Source organism: Lutra lutra, chromosome 4, assembly GCF_902655055.1.
Source record: "Lutra lutra chromosome 4, mLutLut1.2, whole genome shotgun sequence".
In the NCBI taxonomy this organism is placed as follows: Eukaryota; Metazoa; Chordata; class Mammalia; order Carnivora; family Mustelidae; genus Lutra; species Lutra lutra.
Window position 1 is genome coordinate 183,066,590 of NC_062281.1, and position 25,113 is coordinate 183,091,702.

The following is a 25,113-nucleotide window of genomic DNA, read 5'->3' on the forward strand; positions in this document are numbered from 1 at the left end:
ACACTACTTCTCTTCTTTCCTCTCGGTCTACTGACTGGGGCCATCAAGGACCCACCCAACAACCCGATAACCCAGAAAACCAGAGGGATCGAGACCAGGGCGACACGGGCACGCCGCTCGCCACCAGTACACCGCGCGTCTAGCAAAAGGTCACGAGCGACTAGCGATCCCCAACTACCCCGGCACAAACGCCTCGGCTACGCCGTCTTCCGGTCGACGCGGCCCCGCCCACTTCCGGCTCGGCGCGACCTGGAGCGGGTTTCCGGAAGGGCGGGTTGGGGGCGCGCTCCGGGGTGGAGGGCGGCGGAGCGCGGGGGGCGCGCGGCCTGACCTCTGCGTCGCCGGCGGCACGCGGGACTCCGCGCAGCCATGGAGAGCGGAGGGCGGCCCTCGCTGGGCCAGTTCTTCCTCTTGGGCACCAGCTCTGTCGTCACCGCCGTCCTGTACTCCGTGTACCGGCAGAAGGCCCAGGTCGCCCAAGAGCTCAAGGTCAGTGCTGGAGCCAGCCTGGCCTCAGCCGGCTCACCCCTGCCCCCGGGAGTGGTGTGAGCCCGCCGTTCGCCTCGCGTCGCTCCAGCGACATCCAGAGATGTCGCCTCGCCAGGCACGGGAGGAGCTAGGATCAGAATTCGGGTCTCGTGATAACGGCTGCCCTGCCTCTCTTCTCCTCAGCCGCCCCCGTTCCTCAGAATCTCGACTTCATTACTTGATTCGACAAATACTTAGGGACGGCCTGCGCGGCTCCAAGCACTGGGGCTCTGGCATGGGTAGAAGAGGCAAAAGTCCCTGCCCTCGTGGAGATTCCATTCCCCTACAGCGAGACAGACAGAGAGTAGCTCAGATGGTATGACAGTCGGGGAGAAAAATACTACAGACTCAGGCGGGGAGGAGGGGAAATGCAGCGCTGGAGAAAGGGAGGTTTGCTATTTCAAATAAGGTGACATTTAACAGAGCCCAGGAGGAAGTGAGGGAGACCCGGCAGGTGTCTGGGGGAAGAGCAGTTCCCGCGGAGGGAGCAGCCAGTGCAGGAACCTAGACTTTGCCCATTTACGTAACCACGCACTTCCTTCTACAGACTCTTCCTTTTTAATATTTTAGTTATTTTAAAAATAACGCTTGCTTTCCTAGGCTGCCCTCGACAGCTTAGCACATTCTCATCTTGTTATTTTTTTCTTCACAATAATTATTTTAAAAGATTTTATTTATTTATTTGACAGACAGAGATCACAAGTAAGCAGAGAGAGAGGAGGAAGCAGGTTCCCTGCTGAGCCCGATGTGGGGATTGATCCCAGGACCTTGGGATCATGACCTGAGCGGAAGGCAGAGGCCTGACTCCACTGAGCCACCCAGGCACCCCTACAATAATTTGGGGGTGGGGGTAGGGAAAACGACAGTCCTCTCCGGATTGCAAATCAGGAAGTGGAGACGCAGAGCAGAGGTCTCACAGCTCCTCTGGTTGGGACTTGAGCTTAGGTCTTTTGATTCCAAGTGTAGGCTTTTTTGCTTTTTTTTTTCCTCCTCATTGATCACATTGCTTTATTGTGAATGTCTGACTGGCCCATGAGAGGTGGACCTCTTTAGGTCAGAGACCGTCTTATTTATCCTCCCCCCCTCCCCTTCTAGGTTCTAACTCAGTGGTAGATGCTTAGTAAATATTTGTGGATTCCTTTTGGCTGAAATACCACGATGTCACAGTACCACAGTTAGGGCTTCTTCACTTGACATTTATTTGAAGAAGGATTCCTAAACCTTAGTTCATTATCCTCATACTGTTTTCAGGAAGGGCTTAGAAACCAGTGTGTGAAATCCCTGCCGGGGAAGGGGTTTGGTAATCCATGTGAAATGAAACACGTTACCGGACAGTTGGATTTGTGGTGCAAGTGGCCTCCTAGTGAATTCCGGCTGCCCAGTTGTTTGTCTGATTGTAAATCAGCAAGTTAACTGCTGAAGTCATTGGCTAGAGGTATAACCGATACTTCACTTTCTGACCCTAGAAGTTTGAAATCGGGCTGGCCGAATGTGGGACCTTTGAAGCACTGGAACTCTCCAGGATCCAATTTTGGGTGACCTTAAAAGTTTTGCCAGTCAGTTTCCAAATGAGGATGAAATAGCCCCTTCCTGGAAAGAGTTGGAATTCCTAAAATTTTACATTCTATTTTCTTGATCGGATTACAAAACCTCCAGAGTAGGTTCGAGTCTTATCCTTGTGTAGCTCTCATAGTGATGGGAATGCCTCTTTATGGCTTGCCTACACGTGCCAGCCCCTGGGCTAGATTCCTTCACACCTTGTGCATCATTTATTTCTTATTAATTTTTTTAGGATTTTATTTATTAGAGAGCGTGAAAGAGAGCATGAGCAGTGGGGAGAGGAAGAAGCAGACTCCCCGCTGAGCAGGGAGCACATGGGGCGCCATCCCAGGACCCTGAGATCATGACCTGAACTGAAGGCAGACGCCTCACTGACTGAACCACTTGGGTGCCCTCCCATCACTTAATACACATAAAAATCTGTGACCATTTCCTCTCCGTTTTCTACAGCTTTGGAAACAGGTTCAGGTTGTTCAGTCATGGTAGATGCACTGAAACTGGATTCAACCCCAAGTCTTTATGATAGTATTCCCTCTCCCCTTTAAAAAAATTCTAACTAGCTCTCCTGTGGTGGATACTCTACCCGCTGTATGACTTGGAGCAAAGCACTTCACCTCTCTGAACCTCTGGTTCCTGATCTGTAATTGGGGATAATGTCTTCTGGACGGTAGGAGCATTACATGGCATTTATGCTTTTAAAGTGTTTAGCGTAGTGCCTGGTATATACACTTGACCTTTGAACAAAATGGGTTTGAAATGTGCAGGTCCATTTACATGCAGATTTTTTTTTCAGTAAATACAGTACTGTGAATGTATTTTCTCTCATGATTTTTTTTAAAGGGATTTTATTTATTTTTTTGAGGGAGAGTGACACAGCGAGAGAGGGAACACAAGGAGGGGGGCATGGGAGCCGGAGAAGCAGGCTTCCTGCAGAGCAGGGAGCCCTAGGTGGGGCTCGATCCTATGACCCTGGGATCGCGATCTGAGCCAAAGGCAGATGCTTAACTGACTGAGCCACCCGGGCGCCCCTCATGATTTTTAAAAAGTCTTTTCTCTAGCTTGCTTTATTGTAGGAACACAGCCTATGATACATATAGCCTACAGAATATGTGTTGATTGACTGCTTAGGTTATCAGTAAGGCTTCTGGTCAACAGTAAGCTCTGAGCAGTGAAGTTTGGGAGCCGGATTTACATGCAGAATGCAGATTTTCGACAGCATGGCGGGTTAGTGCCCCTCACCCCTGTGTTGTCCAAGGGCCAGTTGTAGTCTAAGTGATGATTCATTCACTAACTTATTCATCAACTACATACTGAGTGCCTGCTGTGGGTCAGGCACTGTTCTTGGCCCTAGGGCAACAGCAGTGAACAAGGCAAGTGAGGTCCCAGCTGTCCTCCAGTGTAATAGTCCGGGGGAGGGACACAGAACAAAGGAGTCAGTAGACTGTAAGTGTTGGTTGCTGGGTGGTTATTGTACTATGTTCACACTGCAGGTGGTTCGTAAGTTTGGCTTGACTCGGCTCCTGTCATGCACTGTGCAGCTCTAGCTTCAACTTCGAGTGACCTCAGTGACCTTAGAGTACCCATCTCTCTTCATGCCTTAAGGGCTTACTTAGCTGGCAACCTTCAGATTTTTTTTTCCATCCTTCCAATTTGTCGATGGCCGTTCCCTGCAAGCGGGAAGTGTCCTTGATTCATCCCTGAATCCCCCGTGCCCAGCCCACATGGATGCTCAGGAGCCGGTCATTGGTTTTATTAATCTCTTTATTTTTGATACAGCAGTGCCAGGCTGGCTTGGTCCCCGTGCACAGCAGGTTGGAAAGTGAATCAGAGCGAGTGGCCCACCATTGCCTGAGCCCCTGCTGTGTCCAAGGCACTGGCGCGGCTGCTTTCCGCAGCAGCCCTCTAGACGCGTGGCTCTGTGTCATCGTCAAGAAGAGATGAAATTTTGTTCTGTCTGTGGCATGAAAACCAATAAGTCCCTTTCATAATTTCACTAAAAAAAAGTTAAAATGAAGAGGAGGGTGTGTTTCCGTTAACTGGGGAGAGAATGTCACCGGCACCCCCGTTTGGAGGGCGGCAGATGCTGGTTATGTGGAGAAACTTCTGGGGCACAGCTTGGGAATGTGACTCTCCATCCTCTCCTTCCTGCCTGATTTCCTTGTTCTCTTTTCATTACGTGAAAAAAGTAAATAGGCTTTTTTCGTGTTGGGCCTGTCAGTGTGGTAGAACATGGAGTTTTCAGCAGCTGGTTGAATGTGTTGTTTCCATTTAGGGAGCTAAGAGAATCCACTTGGGTGAAGACTTAAAGAACATTCTCTCAGAAGCTCCAGGAAAATGTGTGCCTTACGCTGTTATTGAAGGTATGTTTATTGGCAAAATTAAAAATTTCCTCTAATCCAAGTTTGATAAAAAATCATCTTGGCTCATATTAAGGTCCTTTTGTTTGGGGCAATGGTCCAGACCTGGACCTTGGGGTCAGGAAGACCTGTGTGATCCCAGTGCAATTACCCAGCCTTTCTGAACCTCCCTTACCCCATCTGAACAACCTCTCAGAGGGGTTGGAGAGCTGAAATGATGGGTCCTCGTAAAGTGCCTGTGGAACAGAACTTAGAGTGATGTCATTTTCCTCATTTTGATCAATGGAACTCCAACTAAAAACAATATTTAAATCACCTTGAAAGGAAAGGGCAGAACAGTTCTTCAGAAGTAAAATAATCTGTTTCTGTTTAGGGGCTGTTCGATCTGTTAAAGAAACGCTCAACAGCCAGTTCGTGGAAAATTGCAAGGGCGTGATTCAGCGGCTGACACTGCAGGAACACAAGATGGTGTGGAACCGGACGACCCACCTTTGGTACATAGTAGCCTTTCTCCTCTGGCCAGGCCTCCCAGTTGGCTGGCTCAAACGCGGGTGTCCTGGGTACTGTTTCCATGTCTTCCGGTTCCCCTGAGACAAGGCCTAGACCAGTTCCTTCATGCTGACGGTATTCTTGTGGGAGAACAGTTTTTCCAGCCAATCCTAGTGGGTTTTTGTTTTGTATTTTTTATTGTGGTAAGAACGCTTAACATGATACCAACTCCCCCCCCCCTTTTTAAAAAAAGATTTTATTTATTTGAGAGAATGGGGGGGTGTGGAAAGGCAGAAAGAGAGGGAGAAGCAGACTTCCCACTGAGCACGGGAGCCTGATGCTGGACTCGATCCCAGGACCCCAGGATTATGACATGGGCCAAAGGCAGATGCTTAACTGACTGAGACCCAAGCGCCCCAAGATTTATCCTTTTAACAGTACTGGGGCATACAGTACTATTAGCTACAGATGCAAAGTTGTACAGCACATCTCTAGAATATATTTATTTTATAAGACTGATGCTTTATACCCACGGAACAGCAGCTCCCATTTTCTTCTTTCCCAGCCCCTGGCAGCCACCATTCTGCTGTCTCCATGAATGACTATTTTATTTTATTTTTACTTTTTTGAGAGAGAGGAAGAGCATGTGTGCGTGTTCGCGTGAGATGGGGGAGGAGCAGAGGGGGAGGGAAAGAGAATCTTAAGCAGGGTCCATGCTCAGCATGGAGCACAACGTGGGGCTCGATCTCACGACCCTGAGATCATGACCTGAGCCAAAATAAAGAGTCGGACACTTAACTGACTCAGTCACCCAGGTGCCCCTGAGTGTGACTATTTTAGGTCCTTCATGCAAGTATTTGACTTTCTGTGTGGTGGTGTAGTTCCTCTTAGCATAATGTCCCCTAGGCTCATCCCTGTTGTCACTGTCACATATGGCAGAATTCCCCTCCTTTTTATGGCTGAATAATGTCCCGCTGTGTGTGTATCACATTTCTCACTCCACTCATCTGCTGGTGGGCGTCTAGGTTGTCTCCACGTCTTGGCTCTTGTGAATAGCGCTGCAGTGAACACCGGAGTGCAGATACCTCTTTGAGACCCTGATTTCACTTCACTGGGATCATACCCCGAGAAGTGGGACTGCCAGATCATACAGTAGTTCTGTTTTTGACTTTCTAAGGAATTGGATAGTTATTTGAAAGTGGCAAGGAGTGGTAAATGGAGGAGGAGATCTAGGACAGTGCTTAGTGCCCACTGATCGGCCTGAGAACCTCAAAAACGGAGCTTCTCCATCCCAAGGCACTAGGATAGCAGAGATTTGTACGTATCCTTCCAGTTAGTGCGGACATTACCCTGTCCTGGCATTTAGGCCATCCCTCTCTGCCTGGGCAGGGGGCGTTTACCATCGTCTCTTCTATCTGGGATTCTCTCGTTGTTTCAGGAACGACTACTCCAAGATCATTCACCAGAGGACCAACACGGTGCCCTTCGACCTGGTCCCCCACGAGGACGGCGTGGCCATGGCCGTGCGAGTGCTGAAGCCGCTGGACTCCCAGGATCTGGGCCTGGAGACCGTGTACGAGAAGTTCCACCCCTCCGTCCAGTCCTTCACCGATGTCATTGGCCACTACATCAGCGGCGAGCGGCCCAAGGGCATCCAGGAGACCGAGGAGATGCTCAAGGTGGGCGCCACGCTCACGGGGGTGGGCGAGCTGGTGCTGGACAGCAGCTCCGTGCGCCTGCAGCCCCCCAAGCAGGGCCTGCCGTACTTCCTCAGCAGCCAGGACTTCGACAGCCTGCTGCAGGGCCAGGAGGCCCGCGTCCGGCTCTGGAAGGTCCTGACGCTGGTCTTCGGCTTCGCCACCTGTGCCGCCCTCTTCTTCATCCTCCGCAAGCACTACCTGCAGCGCCAGGAGAGGCGGCGGCTCAGGCAGCTGGAGCAGGAGTTCCAGGAGCATGAGGCGCAGCTGCTGAGCCGCGCCAAGCCCGAGGACAGGGAGAGTCTGAAGAGCGCCTGTGTCGTGTGTCTGAGCAGCTTCAAGTCATGTGTGTTTCTGGAGTGTGGGCACGTGTGTTCCTGCGCCGAGTGCTACCGCGCCTTGCCGGAGCCCAAGCGGTGCCCCATCTGCAGACAGGAGATCGCCCGCGTGATCCCCCTGTACAACAGCTAACCGTGTGGGGGCCCCACGGGGGGACGTGAGGGGGGACACCCCTTCTCAGGAATTTTTGTCGTGAGGCCTTTAGGAGCGCAGTGATGGGGGCCGCTGTTAGCCCAGCTATGACTGAGGGAGGGGACTCGGGCGGCGGGGGCGTCCTAGTCCCATGCCTCTGACACTGGGATGCTGCCTTGCTGCTGCCGTGAGAGGGGACCCTTCCTTTGCTGGCTGAGCCTCACGCCCCCCCCCACCGCGGAGTTGGGTGGATGTGGTGGCCTTGCATTCCTTCCTGGCACCTGTGGAGAGAGTGTGTGTGTGTGTGTGTGTGTGTGTGGCCTAAGGGCCTAAGCCGGCGATCTCTAGCTCTTCTGGTCCTTTCTGGGGAGTTGCTGTGGTCTGGAACCTTGAGTGACTCAGCCAGCAGGGCGGCAAGCCGGGCACTGGGTCTGGTGTACGCCTCACCGAGCTGTCTCTGAAGAGTCGCTTTTGAGGAGACTGTCAAGTCTTTCTTTGTTTTGCTTATACCCCAGGAGAAAGGCCAGGCTGGACGTGTCACCCGTGTCCCTTTCCCCTCACCTTCTTACCTCTTAAATGCGTGCACGTGTGTGTCAGGACAGAAGGGAGTGAAGCCTGCTGCTTGCCTAAAAGATGGGGCTCTGATCAGCCAGCTGAAGAGCGGCCACTTGAAGGGACAGTCGGACCGTCGCGTCGTCCCCAGTGGTGAAGATGGCAGCTTGGTAGCCGCCCTCCTGGCATTTCCGTGACCTAAAGGGAGGGCCGTCCCAGCACACGGAGCACGCTGCGCACACCGCCAGCCCTGAGTGGGAGTTCCCGGGGCCCAAGGAGGCTGAACGCTGGCTCCAGCTTTCCCTGCCTGAGATGAGCCTGGAAGGCCTCACTCACCTCCTGCAGGAAGCAGTAGGGCCACTGCTCCCCCAACCTTGCTCTGCCAGCCTCCCTCCCAGGCTGTCACCAAGGCAAAGGAGCCAGCCAGCACCCCGAGCACAGAGCCTTCTCCAGGGTCCTGCCTCCTCACATCAAGAAGTGAACGTCCCGTGGCAGAATCGCATTGTCCCTTCCTGGGTTCCTGTTCAGCCCCTCTCCTGCCCCCCTCTTTTTTGTGGAAAGAAGTGGGGGACCCCCCCTCACCTCCGAATAGTCAGAGGTCTTGTGCACAGCTCTCCTCTCCCTTCCCTGGCTTTGAATATTCATCCCCTATCCTCCTCTGGGAGGTGGGGTGCTCTTGGGGGCGGATACCCCTTATATGCAGGATCCAGTGTGGACGGCACAAAATAAACATGTTACAAGCAAGTGTTAGCCTGTTGATTTGTCAACGAAAGTTCGGTGGTTTGGGTGAGGCTTGCCCAAGATGGGATTGAATCCTGCCACGGTGGAATGATCTCGAGACCTCATAGCCACTGTGTGTGTCTTCTTCCTCGGCAGAGAGGTGCTTTGGGGCTCCTATAGGGGGTGTGCGGCTTGGTGAGGCAGAGGCCTGGGGGCGGGCGTCCTGGAGAGCAGCTGGTTGGTATCCCTGGCCTCGCTGAGAAGTCTTGAACAGAAGGGCAGGGAGACAGTGGCACCGGGATGGGGTGCTGGGGGACAGCAGGGAGGGAAATGAGCATTTAGATTTTATACTGTGCGCTCTTCTGAGCTTTCATTTCAAGGTCAGCTAATCCTCAGGAAACCTGTAGGCATCTCATGCGTCATGGCTTCTGCATCTCACAGATGAGGAAATTGCCCCCGAGGGGAAGTTTGTGGGGCTGGGGGCACATCGCCAGTAGGTGGGGGGTCCGAGTTTGAACTCCAAGCTGTTTGCAAGCCACTGACCCTCCTGCTCGCTGGTGGTGGCTAAGTTCCTCAGGGTCCATGGGAACCGCGCAGGACACTCGCTCCCGAGTTCATGGGAGGGGCGGGCTGTGGAGGCACGGGCAGAGGTGAGAAGCCGCTTGCCAGCACTGAGTCCTGTCTGGGGATGTGGGAAGAGCCTGGGGGCTGGGCGAGTGAGGGGGTGACCCAGTGCCCTGAAAGTACCTGCCCCTTTTTCCTTGTCCTTCAGCCTTGACTTTTTCAGAAGGTCCAGCTTTTATTTTGTTATTTTTAAATTTTATTTATTTATTTTTAATTTTTTTTAAAGACTTTATTTATTTGACAGACAGAGATCACAAGTAGGCAGTGAAGCAGGCAGAGAGAGGAAGGAAAGCAGGCTCCCCGCAGAGCAGAAAGCCCAATGCGGGGCTCGATCCCAGGACCCTGGGATCATGACCCGAGCTGAAGGCAGCGGCTTAACCCATTGAGCCACCCAGGTGCCCCTATTTATTTATTTTTAAAGATTTTATTTATTTATTTGACAGATCACAAGTGGTCAGAGAGGCAGGCAGAGAGAGAGGGGGAAGCAGACTCCCTGCTGAGCAGAGAACCTGATGTGGGGCTTGATCCCAGACCCTGGGATCATGACCTGAGCCAAAGGCAGAGGCTTAACCCACTGAGCCACCCAGGTGCCCCAATTTATTTTTATTTTTTTAAAAGATTTTTATTTCTCTGAGAGAGCGTAAATGGTGGGGGTGAGCAGAGGGGGCGAATCTTCAAGCAGACTTCCCACTGAATGCAGAACCTGATTTAGGGCTCTATCCCAGGACCCTGAGAAGATGACCTGAGCCACCCAGGCACCCCGGTCCGGCTTTCAGTAGAGGTTGAACGAACCACCTGTGGCGGGCGTATGTGGCGATCTATCCAGAGTGCAGCTCTCAGCACAGATTTCGTGAGTAAGCCGAGCTGGAGTGATCGAGCAGGGAAGGCCACCAGCTCTACCCAAGCCCCACTTGGATCTGGGCAGACCAAATCTGCCTCGACTGTTCCTCCAAGCCCAGCTGGGGACACGGAGCCGTGGCACACACTCCCCGCCTTAGGCAGTGACAGCTGGCAGGAAACATGGACACGTGTGTACCCGGGTTCTGCATTTGAGGTCCCTGCTCAGTCCTAGCCCAGGAGGGGCTGACACTGTCTCCCAGCCTCCTGGCCCTGTGGCAGTTCCTACCTTCCACTGAGGAGCTTCATCTCCAGGAGGGCTGAACGGGACCTACCCTGAGACAAAGGGGCCCGGCCGGGGAGTGGGGAGTGACAGGGAGGGGAGGACCACAGGACATTAGTGTTGAACCAACCTTGGGGTAGTTGTGAGTTTTCAGTTCTTTACTATTTCAACCCTCACGCTCCGTCACTTCCATCCTAGACAGACACCTTCAGGAGTCCTCTTGAATATCTGCTCCTGGTGTCTCGAATGTCTGCGAGGCACTTGTGTGCATTAATGCGGTGGGTGGGTAGGGTCCATAGAGTGGACATGGTTATCCCTGCTTCACAAGCGAGGCTCAGAAGGGCTCTGTGTTTGCCTCCAGCCACATATCATCGTGAGCCAGCCTGCGTCAGGTTCCTCACAGGCGGGGTTCCTAAGACTCAAGGCAAGCAAGAGGGGGAGACTGTATCACCCCATTTTGCAGGTTATATGATATGCTTGAGGCTACTAAGGTCTGACTGGAATGCTTCCACATTTTGTCTTTATTACTTTAAGCCTGAGAGGGGAGGGGAAGTTGTCCAACAGACCCTTGAGTGTGGCAGACCCAGCGTTTTCCTGGCCAGTCAGCACCTCAACAATCACCAGTCACCCCCTGGTTTTACATATCACAGGGAGAGGCTTTGCACTTCCCCACCTTATCCTGATGGAACAGAAGCCAGAAGGCAGGTCTTTGGAATCCTAACTCATTCAGAATTATGATAGAAAATTAAAGAAGCAACAATATGGGGATCATTTAAAAAGCAAACAACACGACAAACTTGGCCAGTCTAGCACCCTTTACAAGGTTCTAGGCCATGAAAATCCCAACTGGACTGTGGGTCTGAGGCTGATGATCCCACAGGGCCTCTGGAATGCTCAGAGCAAGAGCTCGTCATGTTCAAGCTCATTGATGGGCAGTTATTCATCTAACAAACATTTGCTAAAAGTATATTTAGCAATCTGTGCCTGGAGATGCAAAATGAGTAGGACAGTCTCTGCCCTCAAAGGGCTCCGAGTTGTCTCTATACACCAGCCACCAGCATTGTTTGAAAGGCAGTAAACCTTAGGGGGGCGGTGTGATGAACCTCAGGGGTTGGGCATATTTGTGGTTCACAGAATACAGGAGCTGGGATGGACCTTTGAAACTGACCTGGTTAGAGCAGATTCCCATTCAAAATCAACCAACCAAGGGCAGTTCTGTGTTACAAAAGGGGAGCCAGGCAGAGAAGACGGACCCCACAGAGCCTAGAATGACCTAGGAAAACACCAACCTGACCGTGTCCATCCTATGCTGGAAGCTCTTCCCCAGGCTCCTTGTGATCACCAGCCCCAGGCCCTGACTCTTCCCTGGCATCTGAAGGCCTGCGTAATAGAGCCCGGGCCACCTGTCCACGCCTCTCCTCATCCCTCTGTCCCACGAGTGTGGCTCTGGCCATGCAGTCAGTGAGGCTCCTGAGACAGGCAGTGCCAAGGTCCTGCCCGCGGCATCCTGGCCCTTCATGTCACTCATATCTACTTACCCTTTTCAAACTCAGCTTTAGGTGGTGTCCCCTCCATTCCTAGATGCCTCTGCAGGGTTAGGGCCTCTCCCCTAAGGTTCCATAATACAGTCTTCTCATTCCTGCACCTAACCTTGGGAAGGACCTGCATCTTATTTTCTCTCGGGTCGTCCCTATACACTAGTTAGAGCTAACATCAGGGCTTGTTCTTTGCTGGGAACTCACCGAGTGCTTGCCACGATCCCTGTCATTTAATCCGTATCCTGAGTTACGTGTTTGTATTAGTCTTCCTTTAAAGAGAAGGAACCGGGGTCCCCCGTGGAGGGGGGTGTGCTCTGTCGGTCATGTGTCTGCCTTTAGATCAGGTCCTGATCCCCAGGTCCTGGGTTCAAGTCCCAGTGGACTCCCTGTTTAGCGGGGAGTCTCCTTCTCTCCCTCCGCCTCTGCCCCACTCGTGTTCTCTCTTTCTCTCTCCCAAATAAATGGATAAAATCTTTAAAAAATAAATAAATAAAGAGAAGGAAACCAAGGCCCAGAGATGTCAGGTATCTTGCCGAGCTCATAAGAGAGTCAAGATTTAAGCCCATGCAGTCTGACTCCAGGCCTAAGCAGTGAATGTCCATGGAATGTGTGTTGCGTAGCAAGTGTACTAGACGCGCGGTAAGCGGTCCTGAAAGGCTGCCTGTGGGAGTCGGTTAACTGGACCAGAGATGAGAGCCATGACCTGGTTGTATGAAGCGAGGGAAGGACCTCCTCTCTAGGGCTTTGGGCCAATGACGATAAACCGAACGAGAGGAACATCACGTCCAGCGAGCTGACCAGAGCGTTGAGGACTCCACATAGGGAAGTTGGAATGATGTCATTGTGTGGTGGCAAATAGTCTGCACTGGCAGCCCAAACACTGGCCTGCTCTCAGGTCCTGGCTCTGGGGCTGTGTGATCTTAATGGAGTGATCTGACCTCTCTGGGCCGCAGCTCTGTCTATAAACGGAGCGAGTTGGATCAAAGCCCTCCAAACCTCCAACCAGCTCTGCCATTTTGCATGTCTAAGAGTGGGTGGGGGAACAATGAGGGAGAATTTGGGGGCCCTCTTTGGGGTTGCAGGTCTGACAGGGGAGAGCTGGGCCCTCTTCAGGCTAGCTGCCTACCATAGCTTCAGGACCACATTCCCCTCAAGCCGAGGAGAGGAGCACATTTTCTAATTAGATAGTGTTAACTTATCAATTTTGAATGAGATAAGTTTCAATGTATGATGTCCTGAATTGCTCCCTGGGGTGCTCATTAGTCACTTCCCCTGCAGCTGCCTTATTGTTTTCCAGATGCCAGCCGAGGGACCTGGCATTTCGCTTCCCCAAGAGCGGGCCGCACGAGGCTGAGCCAGTGACCCCAGCCTTGGTTAGAGGGACTGACCAGGCCTGGGCCGGGGTCCTCCTGTCTTGCCCTTTACCCTCTGTCCTTGCCAGAGTGATTCCCTTCCATGACGTTCCTCAAATTCAGATCCCTCCGGGATTGAGCCACGACTCTGGGGGCCATAACTGAACTCGACAAGCATTTATTAGGCACCGAGTGTGCCCTGCACCTTGTATCTGCAACCTGAATGTTCTCCAGGCTGGGGGAGGGGAGGGAGGGACAAATGAGGTTGTGTTAATATTAAAGTCCAAATTGCCCCAACTGAAGGCCTCCCAGCCCCTCATCTTCTTTCCTAGTATTTAAGGTTCTTCATAGCGTGGAGTTTCATAGACTTTTGCAATAAGTTGGTCCATAGTCTTTATTTCTTCCTACCCTTTCCCGCCGCAGGACCCGCTGCATGGGATCTCTCCTACGGTTGCAGTCCCTGGCATGACCTCCAGGTGGCGCTGTGCCCCCACGGTTGAGGCCGGCTGGAGGCCTCAGGAACCACCTAGGCTGTGCTTCCAAAGGTCTTTGCAAATTTTCTCTCCCCTGAGGGGCAGAAACAGGCCTGGAAGGATCCCCAACTGCTGATCCCAGGTCTAGCGGGGCACAGCCTGGAAAGGAGAGAAGCAGGGATTTTTCTCTCTGGTTCCTTTCTTTCTCTGCCCAGCTCACCAGGAAGCTGGGTGGAGATGTGAAAGTTTCAAGAAGCCCAGAAAATTCTGGGGGAAAAAAATCCGCCATTTCTCCCCCGATAATTTTCCAGGCATTCACATCTTTAAATATACTAACCATGATTTCTTTCAACAAAAACGAGATATGCATAATGCATCACATGTTCTTAAAATACCCAAATGACTTCACACTGGTAAAAGGATGCTTAAAAAATTGTATGGCATAGATTCTGATTCTCCCCCAAGAAGTATTTTCTCGGCAGGAGAAAGAAAGAAGTGTCTCTTAGCCGGGCCTGCTGTCCTTGCTCTCGGTCTCTTCTGCCCTGCCTTTGCCTTTTTGCCCCCTCATCCAAGTGCCCAGCTCCTCTGTCCCCTGATCGGGCTGCCTCTTGTCAACTACTTTACTTGGCAGTCCTACCTCTTATCTGCCCTGTTTGCCTCTTGCCTTCCAATGTGGGTAAGAGTTTCTTCCTCTGCGTGTGATCTGTCCTCTTCCCTGAGGCTTTCTTAGGCTCTCTGCTTCTCTCTGGGGAGCTAGGGGCTGCTTCTGTCTGCTTCTGCTTCTGTGTGGCTCTCTCCCCTTCCATCTTTCTCACCTGTGCCTACACCTGCCCTGGCAGACGGAACTTCCTCTTTCCCTGTGCCCTGCTCAGGCAGGGTAGGATGCGGAGGGCTCTGTGACCATGCAGTGGCTGCTTCTCACTCTTCTCCCCTTCCTGTTACGTCAGGATTTCCATTCCTAGGGAGCAAGGGCCCTTCTGTCCACCCCTGGAGGGCTTTAGGTGGTAGGATTCACAGCATGGGACTATCCCCTGCAGTGACCCCATAGCACCTCATCTGATCCATACAATCTCCCTTTGAGGCTGATGTAGTTATTACCCTTTCAGAGCTGTGAGGAATTCTGGCTCAGAGAGGGAAGCAACAGCATCCACTCCCATGAAGGGGTTTAGGAAGGGGTTTAGGAAGGGGTGCAGCTGGGTGAGGCACGGGTCTTCTGATTTACTCTCTTTTACTTGCTCTTCAGCAGGTCCAGTAGACAGATCTGTGCTGGAGACCTGGGGTCTTGGTCCTGACGCTGTCTCCTTCTGTTGTCGCAGGAAACTGTTGGGGTATGGCATTTGTGGGATCTAGTCCTGCGTTCTTTAACTTAAAGGGACCATGGAGGTTTAGAGATCCCCTGGGAACTGGGTACACAATTTTCTGCTTCTGGGAAAGAGAATCCCACCTCTTTGATCAGATCGGGCTACAAGGGTTAGACTCTAGGCTAGAGCCTCTCAATATCTGTGGCTATGCCAAGGTGCAGAGACTGGAAAAGGCTTGTCCCTGGTTTGGTGACTCCTGGGTGTCCTCAGGGAGGCAGTGTCGCCCAACAGTTGGGAGCTCAGCCTTGCGTCAGACCTGCTGCAGCTCTGGGCTTGCCACTCCACTTCCCTGGCTGCAGACCCTTACAGATGGTCTAAGACAGATGAGAGTCACTCCCAAGGTAATGGTGAGCATAGACTGTCTACAGCCGTTAGCATGATCAGGGGCCGGGTAAGCTCTTAGTAGTGACTGGGCAGTAGGAATTTGGGGTCAGGAGGTGGTGGTGGCCCTTTCTGACTTGCTGGGGTCAGTTCCTTCTTTGTCCCCTTTAGCTCAGCTCATTGCTCTGGTGGGGTCAGGTATCCTTTCGTCAGCAGACTTTGGGCCTCTTGCGAGCTCTGGACAGATGAAGGCAGACACGTAGGTAAAGTATCCAGAGCCCTGGGTTCAGAGTCAGACCCCAGTTCCCAGGCTCCTGAGCCTCTCCATGTGTCCATAGGGCTAAAGGTGTAACCATCCCTGTCTGCCCCTAGGGTCGTGTGGATACCAGAGAGCACCATGGCGCCAGGCCTGTCGGCTGCCCTCTTTTTTCCCAGCCCGAGAGGAGCTATCATTTCCCAGGGTGACACAGAGCCCCAGCACCCCAGCTGCTCGGTCTGGTTTGGGGGTTGTAGGCAGAGCTGCTCTCTTAGAGTTCCAGGACCCCCCGTCCCCCCACATGTGAGGATGCAGAAGGAGGAGGGTGGGGGAGAGCAGAGTCAGGACACAATACCAGTTATCCCCTCTTCATGTTCCGGTGACATTTGGCTCCTAAACCCCTCCCAGCTGTCCTCACCCACCGTTCTTTAGGTTTTCCTGAAGAACCTATGGGACTCTTACTTTGTGGGCTGTGGGCACAATAAAAACTTAAAAATTTTAAAAATTTTAAAAATTACTCTCTGATACGTTTATTTATTTTGTCTGAAACACAGCAAACATCCTTGTTGAGAAAAGCCCTTTTTTCTGACTAATGGTGGGTGCTGCAACTCCCACCCCCGTGCAGTTCCAGGTGGTCTGAGTGATACAGTGCTAATGGAGGGGAGCCCTCAGTTCCAGCAAGGCCTGGCATCGGGGCCCCAGTTTCCCCGTCTATGCTGGGAGGAGGCTGGACTAGCTGAACTCTGGGTGGTTTCCCACGGAGCTGTCTCGAGCTCTGGGCATTCTTTGGAGACCCTTCTGGGAGGGGTTGGGGGAGCCAAAGGGTGGGTCTTGAACCCCTAGCTCCCCAGCAGCTTGCCCTTTATTTATTATTTTATTTACTGGGGTTTCTTGTGAGATGATTTCTGAAGAAAGGGGCTTGGTGATTAGACAGATGAAGGGAAGAAGCAAAGAGCCCTTGAGCTGTCCTGGGGGAAGGACGGTGCTGCCACCAAAGTCCTCAACACACGTTTGCTGAAGGAGTGAGAGACGCACAAATTCTTCTCTTTCTGTTCTTTGATTCAAGGCCTAAGCCATGTCCATGCGTTAACATGCCTCTCTCTCATGGCGTGTGCCCGGGGAATATGTGCCTGAGTGGGGGGGGTGGGCGGCAGAGGCCCTGCCTGGCTGCACCCAGGTTCCAGTCCCTGAGCTGAGAAGGGTAGGGGTGACATGAGTTGGCATCCAGACTTGGCTCAGAGTGACAATGCCCTGCTGGGAGGCCTCTTAGCCTCTTTGGAGGTGACCAGCTGGCCATTGACCTCGCACAGTGTCCTGATGGAAGGCTAGGGTCCAAGCCAGCCCTGGCAAGTCTCCACACTCCCCGCACTCCCCTCTGTGGCGGCATCCCTGAGGCTGAGTTTCCCCACGGTCTCTCTGAGTTCTGCCATCGCTCTCTGCTGCTGCCACTTGTGCCCTGGTTTTCCCGTCTGGATAGGAGAGAAGGGAAGGAAAGAAAGAGAACCACTCTGTGCCAGGTTTGTGCTGGTGCTGCTGGGGCTGGCTTTCCCTTTATCCCCCCCAAACACTGGTGTAGGGCTCAGTGCACAGCAGGGACCTGCCAAGATCTATTACTTCAACCCGGGAATGTCGGTGCCCCAGGGGCCATGGACGTAGTCCAGTCCTGTGGCCCCCCAATTCTAGGGTCCCTTGAAGGATATTTCAGATGAAATTTGAGGGGGATGCCCCCCACTTTTGCCTCAAGGAGGTTTTGTCTACTTGAGATTTGGGAGAACTGGCTGATTTTGCAGTTTAAAAAAAAGATGTGATTTTCTTTGTTTTCTATTTTGTGATGTAGAGTCAGAGGCCTAGGGGAGAGCACCAGCTTATTCAAGGCCACAAAGAGAGTCAATAGCTGAGGATGAGAAGTACGTTCATCCAGGACTTACTATGTACCAGGCATATGATGAGTGTATGAGCTCCTTTCCCGAACAAATAGGGATGATTATTTATTCCTGACCAAATAGGAATAATTTTTAGCCCCATTCGACGGATGAGAAAACTGGGACACCATGAGGTGAAATAATCATGAAGTTAGGAAATGCCAGGTTAGGGATTTGAATGTGGTGCCCCCAGGGAAGGCTGCCACCGCCCCCCCCCCCAGGCTACTGCACTAGACCGTGTATTGCCAGTCTTCCTTGATGGGTAGCAGGGAGGGCAGCTTCCTCTCCTGTCTTACTTGGTCCACTCCTCCGTCTGGCCCTGGCACCCTCAACACAGCCCTGGGCATCTGGTTCAGAGCCAGCCCCTCAGCTTTGGAGGAGAACGCAGGAATCCCCAGGCTATGTCTGCATCCAGGTCTAGTGCCCCGGGGATAAAGAGATGCCCCGCTGGAGGCTGGACAGAAGGGAGGATGGGTGCAGCATTTGTAACTGAGACAGCTGGGAGGCGCAGAGGCGTGGACAAATGCCACGCTGATTCACACTTGCTCTTGCAGAACGGTCATGTGAACTTGAAGACACTAGTCAACCTTCAGGTAACTTATCTGTAAAATGGGCCTGACTGTCCTAGTCCTGCAGCTTCTAAAGGCTAAGGGAAGGCTCCGAGGGTGTAACAGTCATGGAAATGCTTTTCTAACTGTCAAAGTGCTGAGTGCCTGGGGTGTGTGTGTGTGTGTGTGTATGTGTGGGTGTGTGGGTGTGCTTCAGGAAGCGGGTGTGTACTGAGCTGGGAGGGTGCAATGCAGCCACCTTTAACCTTATTTGGAACAGGGCAAGGAAAACCTAGAAACAGATGGGGTTTAAAAGCCGGCTTATCTTCTTACTCTCGCTTGCTGTGTGTGCGGGGTTCCTCGGCCCTCCCTGTGCTGCTGTGCTCACCTCTGTACAGCAGGGACTGTGCTGGATGCTCATTGTGTAAACTGCTTCATAACTCCGCAAGAAGGCGGTAACTGGATGAGTAGGGTGGTCCCAGCCCTGCGTGGAGCGTCCTTTACAAGGACCTGGAACTACAGCTGGCAAGAGTGGCTTCTCCTGACTCCATCACTAGCCTGTGACCTTGGCAAGTCGCTTATCCCCTTTCTGGGAATATCGTTAGATAGGGATGGGAGGTCTCCTCTTTCTACCTCGAAAGATACTTATTTTGAGAAGCAAGGTCAATCATGGATGTGAAACGCATTGGAGGAAAAACAGAAAAGCAGGATACATTTGTAAGAGCTTCTTGTAACTTAATCATCCTCCTGGTTATGCTTTTGTTTTCTCTTCCAGCATTTGGCCTGACACTAACCTCAAAGCAGACACTCTGCCCAGCCTTCATGAATGGGGCGGCTTGTGGAGGGAAGCAAAGGGAAGCTGCAGACCGGCATTGACCAGCTGATTCGCTGCGGGATTTGGGGCAGGCCCCTGAGCCTCTGTCTCAGGATCTCAGTTGCCCACTTGTCAATGAGGTTGGGCTGCATCGTCCCTTAGGGATCCTCCCAGCTCTGACAGCTCAGAAGTGGGAATGAATGAAGTGCTAGTGTTCTTTCTCACTACTCATTAAGCACCAGGAGCCTGATTTCATTTTGTTCTGCGAACAGCCCTGTGAGGCATCCAGGCAGCTAGCCAGCCAAATGCCCCATTTTACAGCTGAGATAACGGAAGTTCAGAGAGAGGACGTGACTTGTCCCAAGCCACACAGCTAGCCAATGACAGGATAGGGATTCAAACCCAGGCCCCACTCCCATTCCCCACCCATCCCGTGCATCCCACTGTCTCTGTCTCCTGTTTCTCAGCCCCCTTCCTCCGCTCTCCCCAGGGTGCCTGGCTTCTGGGCAGGGGACCCTTTTGCACAGTTGGGAGAGGAGGCTGGTCTGGCTCCTCTCACATAGCCCCCTCTACCAGATGTGGTGTCCCTAAAAAACCACACCCCTTTCCCTCCCACCTGCCCCCACGCGGAGTTCCAGAAGGAAGGGGAGCGTGAACCTAAGGGTACTCCTTCACCAAGGGTGGGGCCAGGTGCTGGGGCAGTGGTTGGGCCAGCTGAGACCTCACCGGGGGACCTAGATGTGTTCCCTGGCTCTGCCTTCGCTGGTGGCACGACCTGGGGACGTTACCCCTTTCGGCACTGGCTCTGCCGAGTGAAGGCGGTCTCCAGGGGAAGAGCTGTTGGCTCTGGGCGAAGATAACGAGCCCTCCTCACGTCCCTTTCCCCCCCGGAGTTACCATCTGCTTGGCAGATGCGCCTCCCATGCCTCTGGGGCTGCCCCAGTCTCCCTCCCGGGACCGGGAGCCCGCTCCTCGCCACAGAAGCCGCAGTGTCTCCCCAGGGCTCGAGGCTGTTGCTGGCAGGGAGGTCCCCCAGGGCAGAGGGCTGCAGGCCCGGGGCGTCCCCGGAGGAGGAGGCGGAGGCGGTGGACGCCGAGAGCCGGGCATCCCGGGCGAGCCCGGCGTAATGAGGCACTCCCCTCTCCTCCGGGAGGCGGGGCTGCCCCCTCCCCGCCCTCTGCCTCCACCCCGAGGCCCCGCGGGAGCCCGAGTTCTGAGCCTCGGCTTGGGGCAGGGCCTTCCAGGGCGATCGCCGTGGGGGAGGAAAGGGGTGAGGCCCAAGGGGCCGGGCGCCGGACGTCTGAAGGAGGGAGGGCCAGTGTGGTGGGGGGAGGGGGCTTCCTGGTTTGAGGCCGGCGCGGGAGGCTGAGTCCTCAGGTCGCCCTCGCGCCCTCCGACCTTTCGCCCTAGCGTCCGGCCTCGGGGGAGACCGGCGTCCATCTGTCCTTCCCGGCGTGTGGTCTTTGGTCCGCGGCCCCCCACCCCCGCCCCGCGCCCCGCGCCCTGCGGGAGGCCGAGCGGGCGGCAGGTCCGGCGCTCACCGGCTCGAGGCCGGGTAAACACCCCGCGGGAGGGGAGCGGGGGGAGGAGGCGCCGGGAGGCCGCCGGGCCGGGGCGGGGCTCGCGGGGGGCCCCTGGGCGCGGGCTGGCCGGCGAGGGCCGGGGGCGGGGGCAGGAAGCGAGCCGCGGCCCGGGCCGGCCCGCGCGGCCCCGTGACGTCGCGCGGCTTCCAGGGATCTCTCCCCGCGGCCCCGGGTCCCCTCGTCCCCGCCCTCCTCCCGCCCTCCTCCCCGCGCCTCGCCTCCGCGCAGCGGCCGGCATTTCTCTCTCGCAGCTCGCTCGCGGGCCGGCTTCTCCGTCCCAGCCTCCTCCTCCGCGCGCTCCCACTCTCCGCCTTCCCTCCCCGACCCTCTTTCTCTCCCCGCCGGCCCCGTCCCCGCTCCTCTCCGCTCCGCCCTCGGCCGCGGCGAGCGGGACCCGTCGCTGCCTCCCCTTTCTTCTCTCCCTCCCCTCCGTCTCTCCCTGCCGGTTCCCCTGCCTCCCTCTTCCTTTCCCCTCTGTTTTTCTCGCCGTCTCCCTCCCGGTTTCTCTCTCCCCTCCCTCCCTCCGGGCATCTTCTCCCCTCCACCCCCGGGCCCTCCCTCCTCCCTCGCTCCCCTCCCCCTCCGCCCCTCGGCGCCCCGCCGCTCGCCGCTCCCCAGTCAGCCTCCCCGAAGCCGCGCGGCCGCCGCCCGCACTCGCCGCAGGACCGGCCCGCCGGGCTCCCCGGGGTGCGCCCTCCTCGGCCCCGCGCCCCGCGGGCTCTCCGGGACACCGCCCCCCCAACTCCGGCTCGCGGCCCCGCCCGGCCCGTCCCCCGCCCAGCGCCCGGGCGCGCCAAGGATGTGAGTCCTGCTCGCCGGTGCCGGAGCAGCAGCCACTCGCGCGCCGAGCCGGAGCGTAGCGCAGCGCAGCGCCGGGCGCTCGCAGGGTCGCTCGGGCGGGCGGCGCGCTCTCGCCTCCGAGGTGTCCCCCGGCCCCTTGCCGGCGCCACCGCCGCAGCTGCCCGCGGGCGGTCCCCGGCCGGCCGCCCCCGGCCCCAGCGCCGCTGACCCTGTCCGCCGCGGGCGGGGACGCGGGCGGAGGAGGCGCCGCCGCGGAGCCCCCGGACGCGACCATGTCGGAGGTGCTGCCCTACGGCGACGAGAAGCTGAGCCCCTACGGCGACGGCGGCGACGTGGGCCAGATCTTCTCCTGCCGCCTGCAGGACACCAACAACTTCTTCGGCGCGGGGCAGAACAAGCGGCCGCCCAAGCTGGGCCAGATCGGCCGGAGCAAGCGGGGTGAGTTCGCGGCCCCCTCCCCGGACGCCCCTTTTCTCGGGCGCCGAGACCTGGCCGAGGTTTGTGGGAGCTCTTCAGCACCCGGGAGCCGGTTCCGACCGAACGGAATCCCATCGCGCGGAACTGGGGGGATCCCGCACTGCGGGTCGGGCGCCTGCTGGCCGCGGAAACCCCTCCCCCTCAGCCTGATTCCCGCTGGGGTCACCCAGGGGGCGTGGCGGCCTCGAGCTGCCGCTGGGGCTGGAAGGTTATTCCCGGGTCCCCACCCGCGCCAAAGTTTGCTTTTCGATTTCTAACCCCCCCCTCCCCTTTTGCGCAGTGTAGTTGCTCGCTTTATAACCCGGGGGGGGGGCGTCCCAGGGCTCCCCCAGGGACGGCGTGGAGAACTGCTTGGGGGGAACCCCACTGCCGCGGGGAAGGCTAGGGGCTTTCGGGGCGCACGGCTTCTCATTGTTACTTAGCAGGGGGAGGGGGTGGCGGAGTCCGAGCGTTTGGCGCGGGAGCTGGAAAAGCCGGGGGGAGACTGGGACGCAGCGAGGCTCGGAGAGGAGCTCCAGAGGCGCGGGGACAATGAGGGGACCTATAGCTGCCCGGAGATATTGAGACGCAGAGATGGGGGGCTGGTGGTGGAGGCGGGTGGTGGATCGCGGGAGACCGAGAGGGGCAGAGGCCGAGACAAAGCTCGGGAGAGGGAGCCAGAGCGGGAGACAGCGAGCCGGGGACGCCAGTCGGAGAAGGACAGAGAAGCAGCTGAAACAATGAGGGAGACCGACACCCCAGACGGAGAGAGACCCAAAGACCTCGACAGGTGACGGCCACGCCGAGAGACTGCTGGCGGGACTGAGGAAGGCGAGGCTGGCTAGGTAGAGGCGGTGAGAGAGGCGGAGGGGCCGGCGGGAGGCCGGCAGCGCGGGGAGGCTCTGACCTCTGCCGCGGCGGGCGGAGCGGAGGGGGCGCGCAGGAGGGGTCGCCAGCCCTGACCAGGCCAGATCCGCGACCCGCCGCGCGCGGTGGCCCCCGGCCCCCCGCGTACCCCCTTGCTCCCCGCATCTCCGTACCCAGAGACTTGGACACCCGCGCCGCGCTCGGGGCATCCCCGAGGGTCCCCGAGTGGGGGGACCCTGGCACCTCCTCCCCTCCACCTTCTGCCGGCGAGCCTTCTTTATATAAATGCGCCGGGGAGGTGCGGTTCGGTGAGGACGCGGCCAGTCCGCGTCTCGGCTGCGGCCGGGCCTGCGGGATTTGCGCCCTTTCCGCCGCCTTTTCTCAGACCCGAACCCGGGCGCACCCTGGGGTCGGGGGGAGCGGTTCAAAGGGAAGCAGCACAGGGTACCCCGGCGGAGACAGAGGAGGTTGGCCCGCGAGGAAACCCTCCCTCCCTCGGCCTCCCGCATTTCCCAGTCCCCGGACGTAGCGGGCGACATCGGAGACCCCCGGCGAGGCCCAGGCGCGCTCACGTCTCCTTTTCTCCCCCTTTTTTTGCAGTTGTTATTGAAGATGATAGGATTGATGACGTGCTGAAAAATATGACAGACAAGGCACCTCCTGGTGTCTAACTCCCCCAAAGACAATGAGTTAAGGGAGAGTAAGAACGGCGGTAACAGTTATTGGCAAAAAGCATGAAAAGAGAAAGCACTTTGAAATTCATGACTAGCTTGCTACCCACGATGAAATCAACAACCTGTATCTCGTGTCAGGCCGGGAGACAGACGAGGCGCGAGAAGGTGGAGAAGGTTCTGGGCTCCTCAGCAAAAATAAAAATTAAAAAAAAAATTAAAAATTTAAAAATCACTATATACACACATATAAAGAAATAAAAAAGAAGTCTCAGTACAGCTATTTGTCAGAATTAATATCCATTTCCTTTTATATACAGTGAATATTGCGCAATGATAGATCTGGATTTTGAACCACTTAAATAATGAAGCGGCAACACCGGGTGATTTGAGGTGTTGGCATTCTTCACTGATTTGGCTGTTCCCAATGTTTACACTATTTAATCTTGCAAAAATGATTCTGTGCACTTGGATGTGAAATGCTGTCCGGTTTTATTTTTTTTTTATGTTGTTATCCTTGGATGTATGAAAAATCAGCAGATGATCTCTATAGATACTATGTTTTATTTTGGTCATCATTTGAAGTTATCAGGAATGTGTTTAAAACAAGAAGAGAACTTTTCTAAGGAATGATACAAAGGAAGAATCCTTGTTTTATTTTCAAATGACTTGTAAAGCTTGTGTTTCTTTGTTGCTGCAAGCTATTTGCCCAAGTTAATGCAAATGGACACATTTTATATGTCAGGAAAAAAAACTCAGAAAAACAAAACAAAACAAAAAAAAATGCTTGAGCTCTTTCTAACCTCTTCCTGCAGTCTGTTGTGTGAGCAGCCTGTTTTTTTTCTCTAATATCGTGTCAGTTTATTCTCTTTAATGGGCTGTAAAAAAAATGTAATCACAAGAGTGCCAAATATCTTGAAATGCCAAAAGGCATTTTGGTTTCTTTTCTTTTTCCCTGTGCTCTGAGTCCACGTAAAGGAATGCTTGGAGTGTCTTTTCTGTTATTTATAGGGGTTCTCTTAAGGCACACCAGCTGCCTGTTTTGCATGGTATTTGCAAAAAACAAAACAAAACAAAAAAAAACCCAACAACAACAACAAAAAACCCGCCTCTTACGTGAGGAAATCTTTTACCACTTTTTGTTTGCAACTTTGGACCTCAAGAGGTTTCTTCCCTTCCCTGTTCCCTCTTTTCTTAATTCGATATTCTGGATGTCGCACCTGTAACCAGCACACGGGGCTCTTTCTCCAACTTACAATAAAAGAACTGTCCCTGTGTCTCACTCCTCTCTGGTCTCTGCTTTGGTTTCTGGGGACTTGCTTTTGTCTGCTGGCTGCAGACCAGGAGGGACTGGTAGCTTTGGTCCGGGAGGCAGCAAGGGGGTGTGGAGGGCCCCCAGCGGGGTTGGGCTCAGATGGCAGGAAAGACAGTAGACTGGCAGGGCCATTGCCCGAGGGAGAGTTCATTCCATTTGGATTTGCAAAGGGCTCTCCCTGCTTCCCTGCGGTTGCTGCCATCCCCTTGGGTACAGATTGATGAAGGTCCCATGTGTTGGGAGGCAGGCAGTCTTGTTAAAAAGAGTAGTGTCTAGAGGCTGGCGGACTTGGATTAAAATCCCAGCTCCTTCGCCTCCCACCTATATGGATTTGAGCAAGTCGCCTTGCTACTTGAAGCCTCAGTTTCCGAATCTGTGAGCTGGGGGTCAGGCAGCTCCTGCCTCCTGGAGTTGTGGGAGGTTTAACACCATACCCAGCAGGATGTAACACTCTGTTATAGGCCGCTCTATGCCCATAGAATGCTTCACCAGGGGCCATCTGTCCTCAAAGGCAGGACTGAGGAGCAGCGACACCCTTTCCCCAGCACCTTGGGCTTTCGGAGTTCACAGGCCATTGCAGAGTTAACAGGTCACTGTGTAAGGGATGGGCCCCGTCTTCTGGGGCCCACACAACCTGGTAGGTCTCAGGCTTCCCCCAATCACCACTCAAAGAGGGTCCTTATGAAACAAAATCTCAGTCCCTTGTGGGGCTGTGGG

At 54.8% G+C, this 25,113-nt stretch overlaps 2 protein-coding genes across 2 annotated transcripts; both read left to right on the forward strand.

Annotated features, from left to right (window-relative positions):
* Nucleotides 1–241: 241 nt before the first annotated feature.
* Nucleotides 242–8,394, forward strand: MUL1 (mitochondrial E3 ubiquitin protein ligase 1). Its single transcript, XM_047727458.1, has 4 exons — nt 242–489; nt 4,361–4,448; nt 4,819–4,939; nt 6,373–8,394. Exons 1-4 carry the CDS (start codon nt 370–372, stop codon nt 7,100–7,102), a joined length of 1,059 nt encoding a protein of 352 aa, XP_047583414.1. The 5' UTR covers nt 242–369; the 3' UTR covers nt 7,103–8,394.
* A 12,505-nt stretch (nt 8,395–20,899) lies between these two features.
* Nucleotides 20,900–24,363, forward strand: CAMK2N1 (calcium/calmodulin dependent protein kinase II inhibitor 1). The gene is made up of 2 exons (XM_047727873.1): nt 20,900–21,525; nt 23,011–24,363. The coding sequence occupies exons 1-2, from the start codon at nt 21,360–21,362 to the stop codon at nt 23,079–23,081; spliced, it is 237 nt and encodes a 78-aa protein (XP_047583829.1). The 5' UTR covers nt 20,900–21,359; the 3' UTR covers nt 23,082–24,363.
* The last annotated feature ends 750 nt before the right edge of the window (nt 24,364–25,113 follow it).

What these genes read in the sequence shown, in the direction of transcription:
- MUL1 (XM_047727458.1), top strand. Translation starts at nt 370, where the DNA reads ATGGAGAGCGGAGGGCGGCCCTCGCTGGGCCAGTTCTTCCTCTTGGGC. An exon ending in AGGTCGCCCAAGAGCTCAAG is followed by an intron (nt 490 to 4,360) that starts GTCAGTGCTGGA and finishes GTTTCCATTTAG; the next exon opens with GGAGCTAAGAGAATCCACTT. An exon ending in GCCTTACGCTGTTATTGAAG is followed by an intron (nt 4,449 to 4,818) that starts GTATGTTTATTG and finishes GTTTCTGTTTAG; the next exon opens with GGGCTGTTCGATCTGTTAAA.
- CAMK2N1 (XM_047727873.1), top strand. Translation starts at nt 21,360, where the DNA reads ATGTCGGAGGTGCTGCCCTACGGCGACGAGAAGCTGAGCCCCTACGGC. An exon ending in GATCGGCCGGAGCAAGCGGG is followed by an intron (nt 21,526 to 23,010) that starts GTGAGTTCGCGG and finishes CTTTTTTTGCAG; the next exon opens with TTGTTATTGAAGATGATAGG.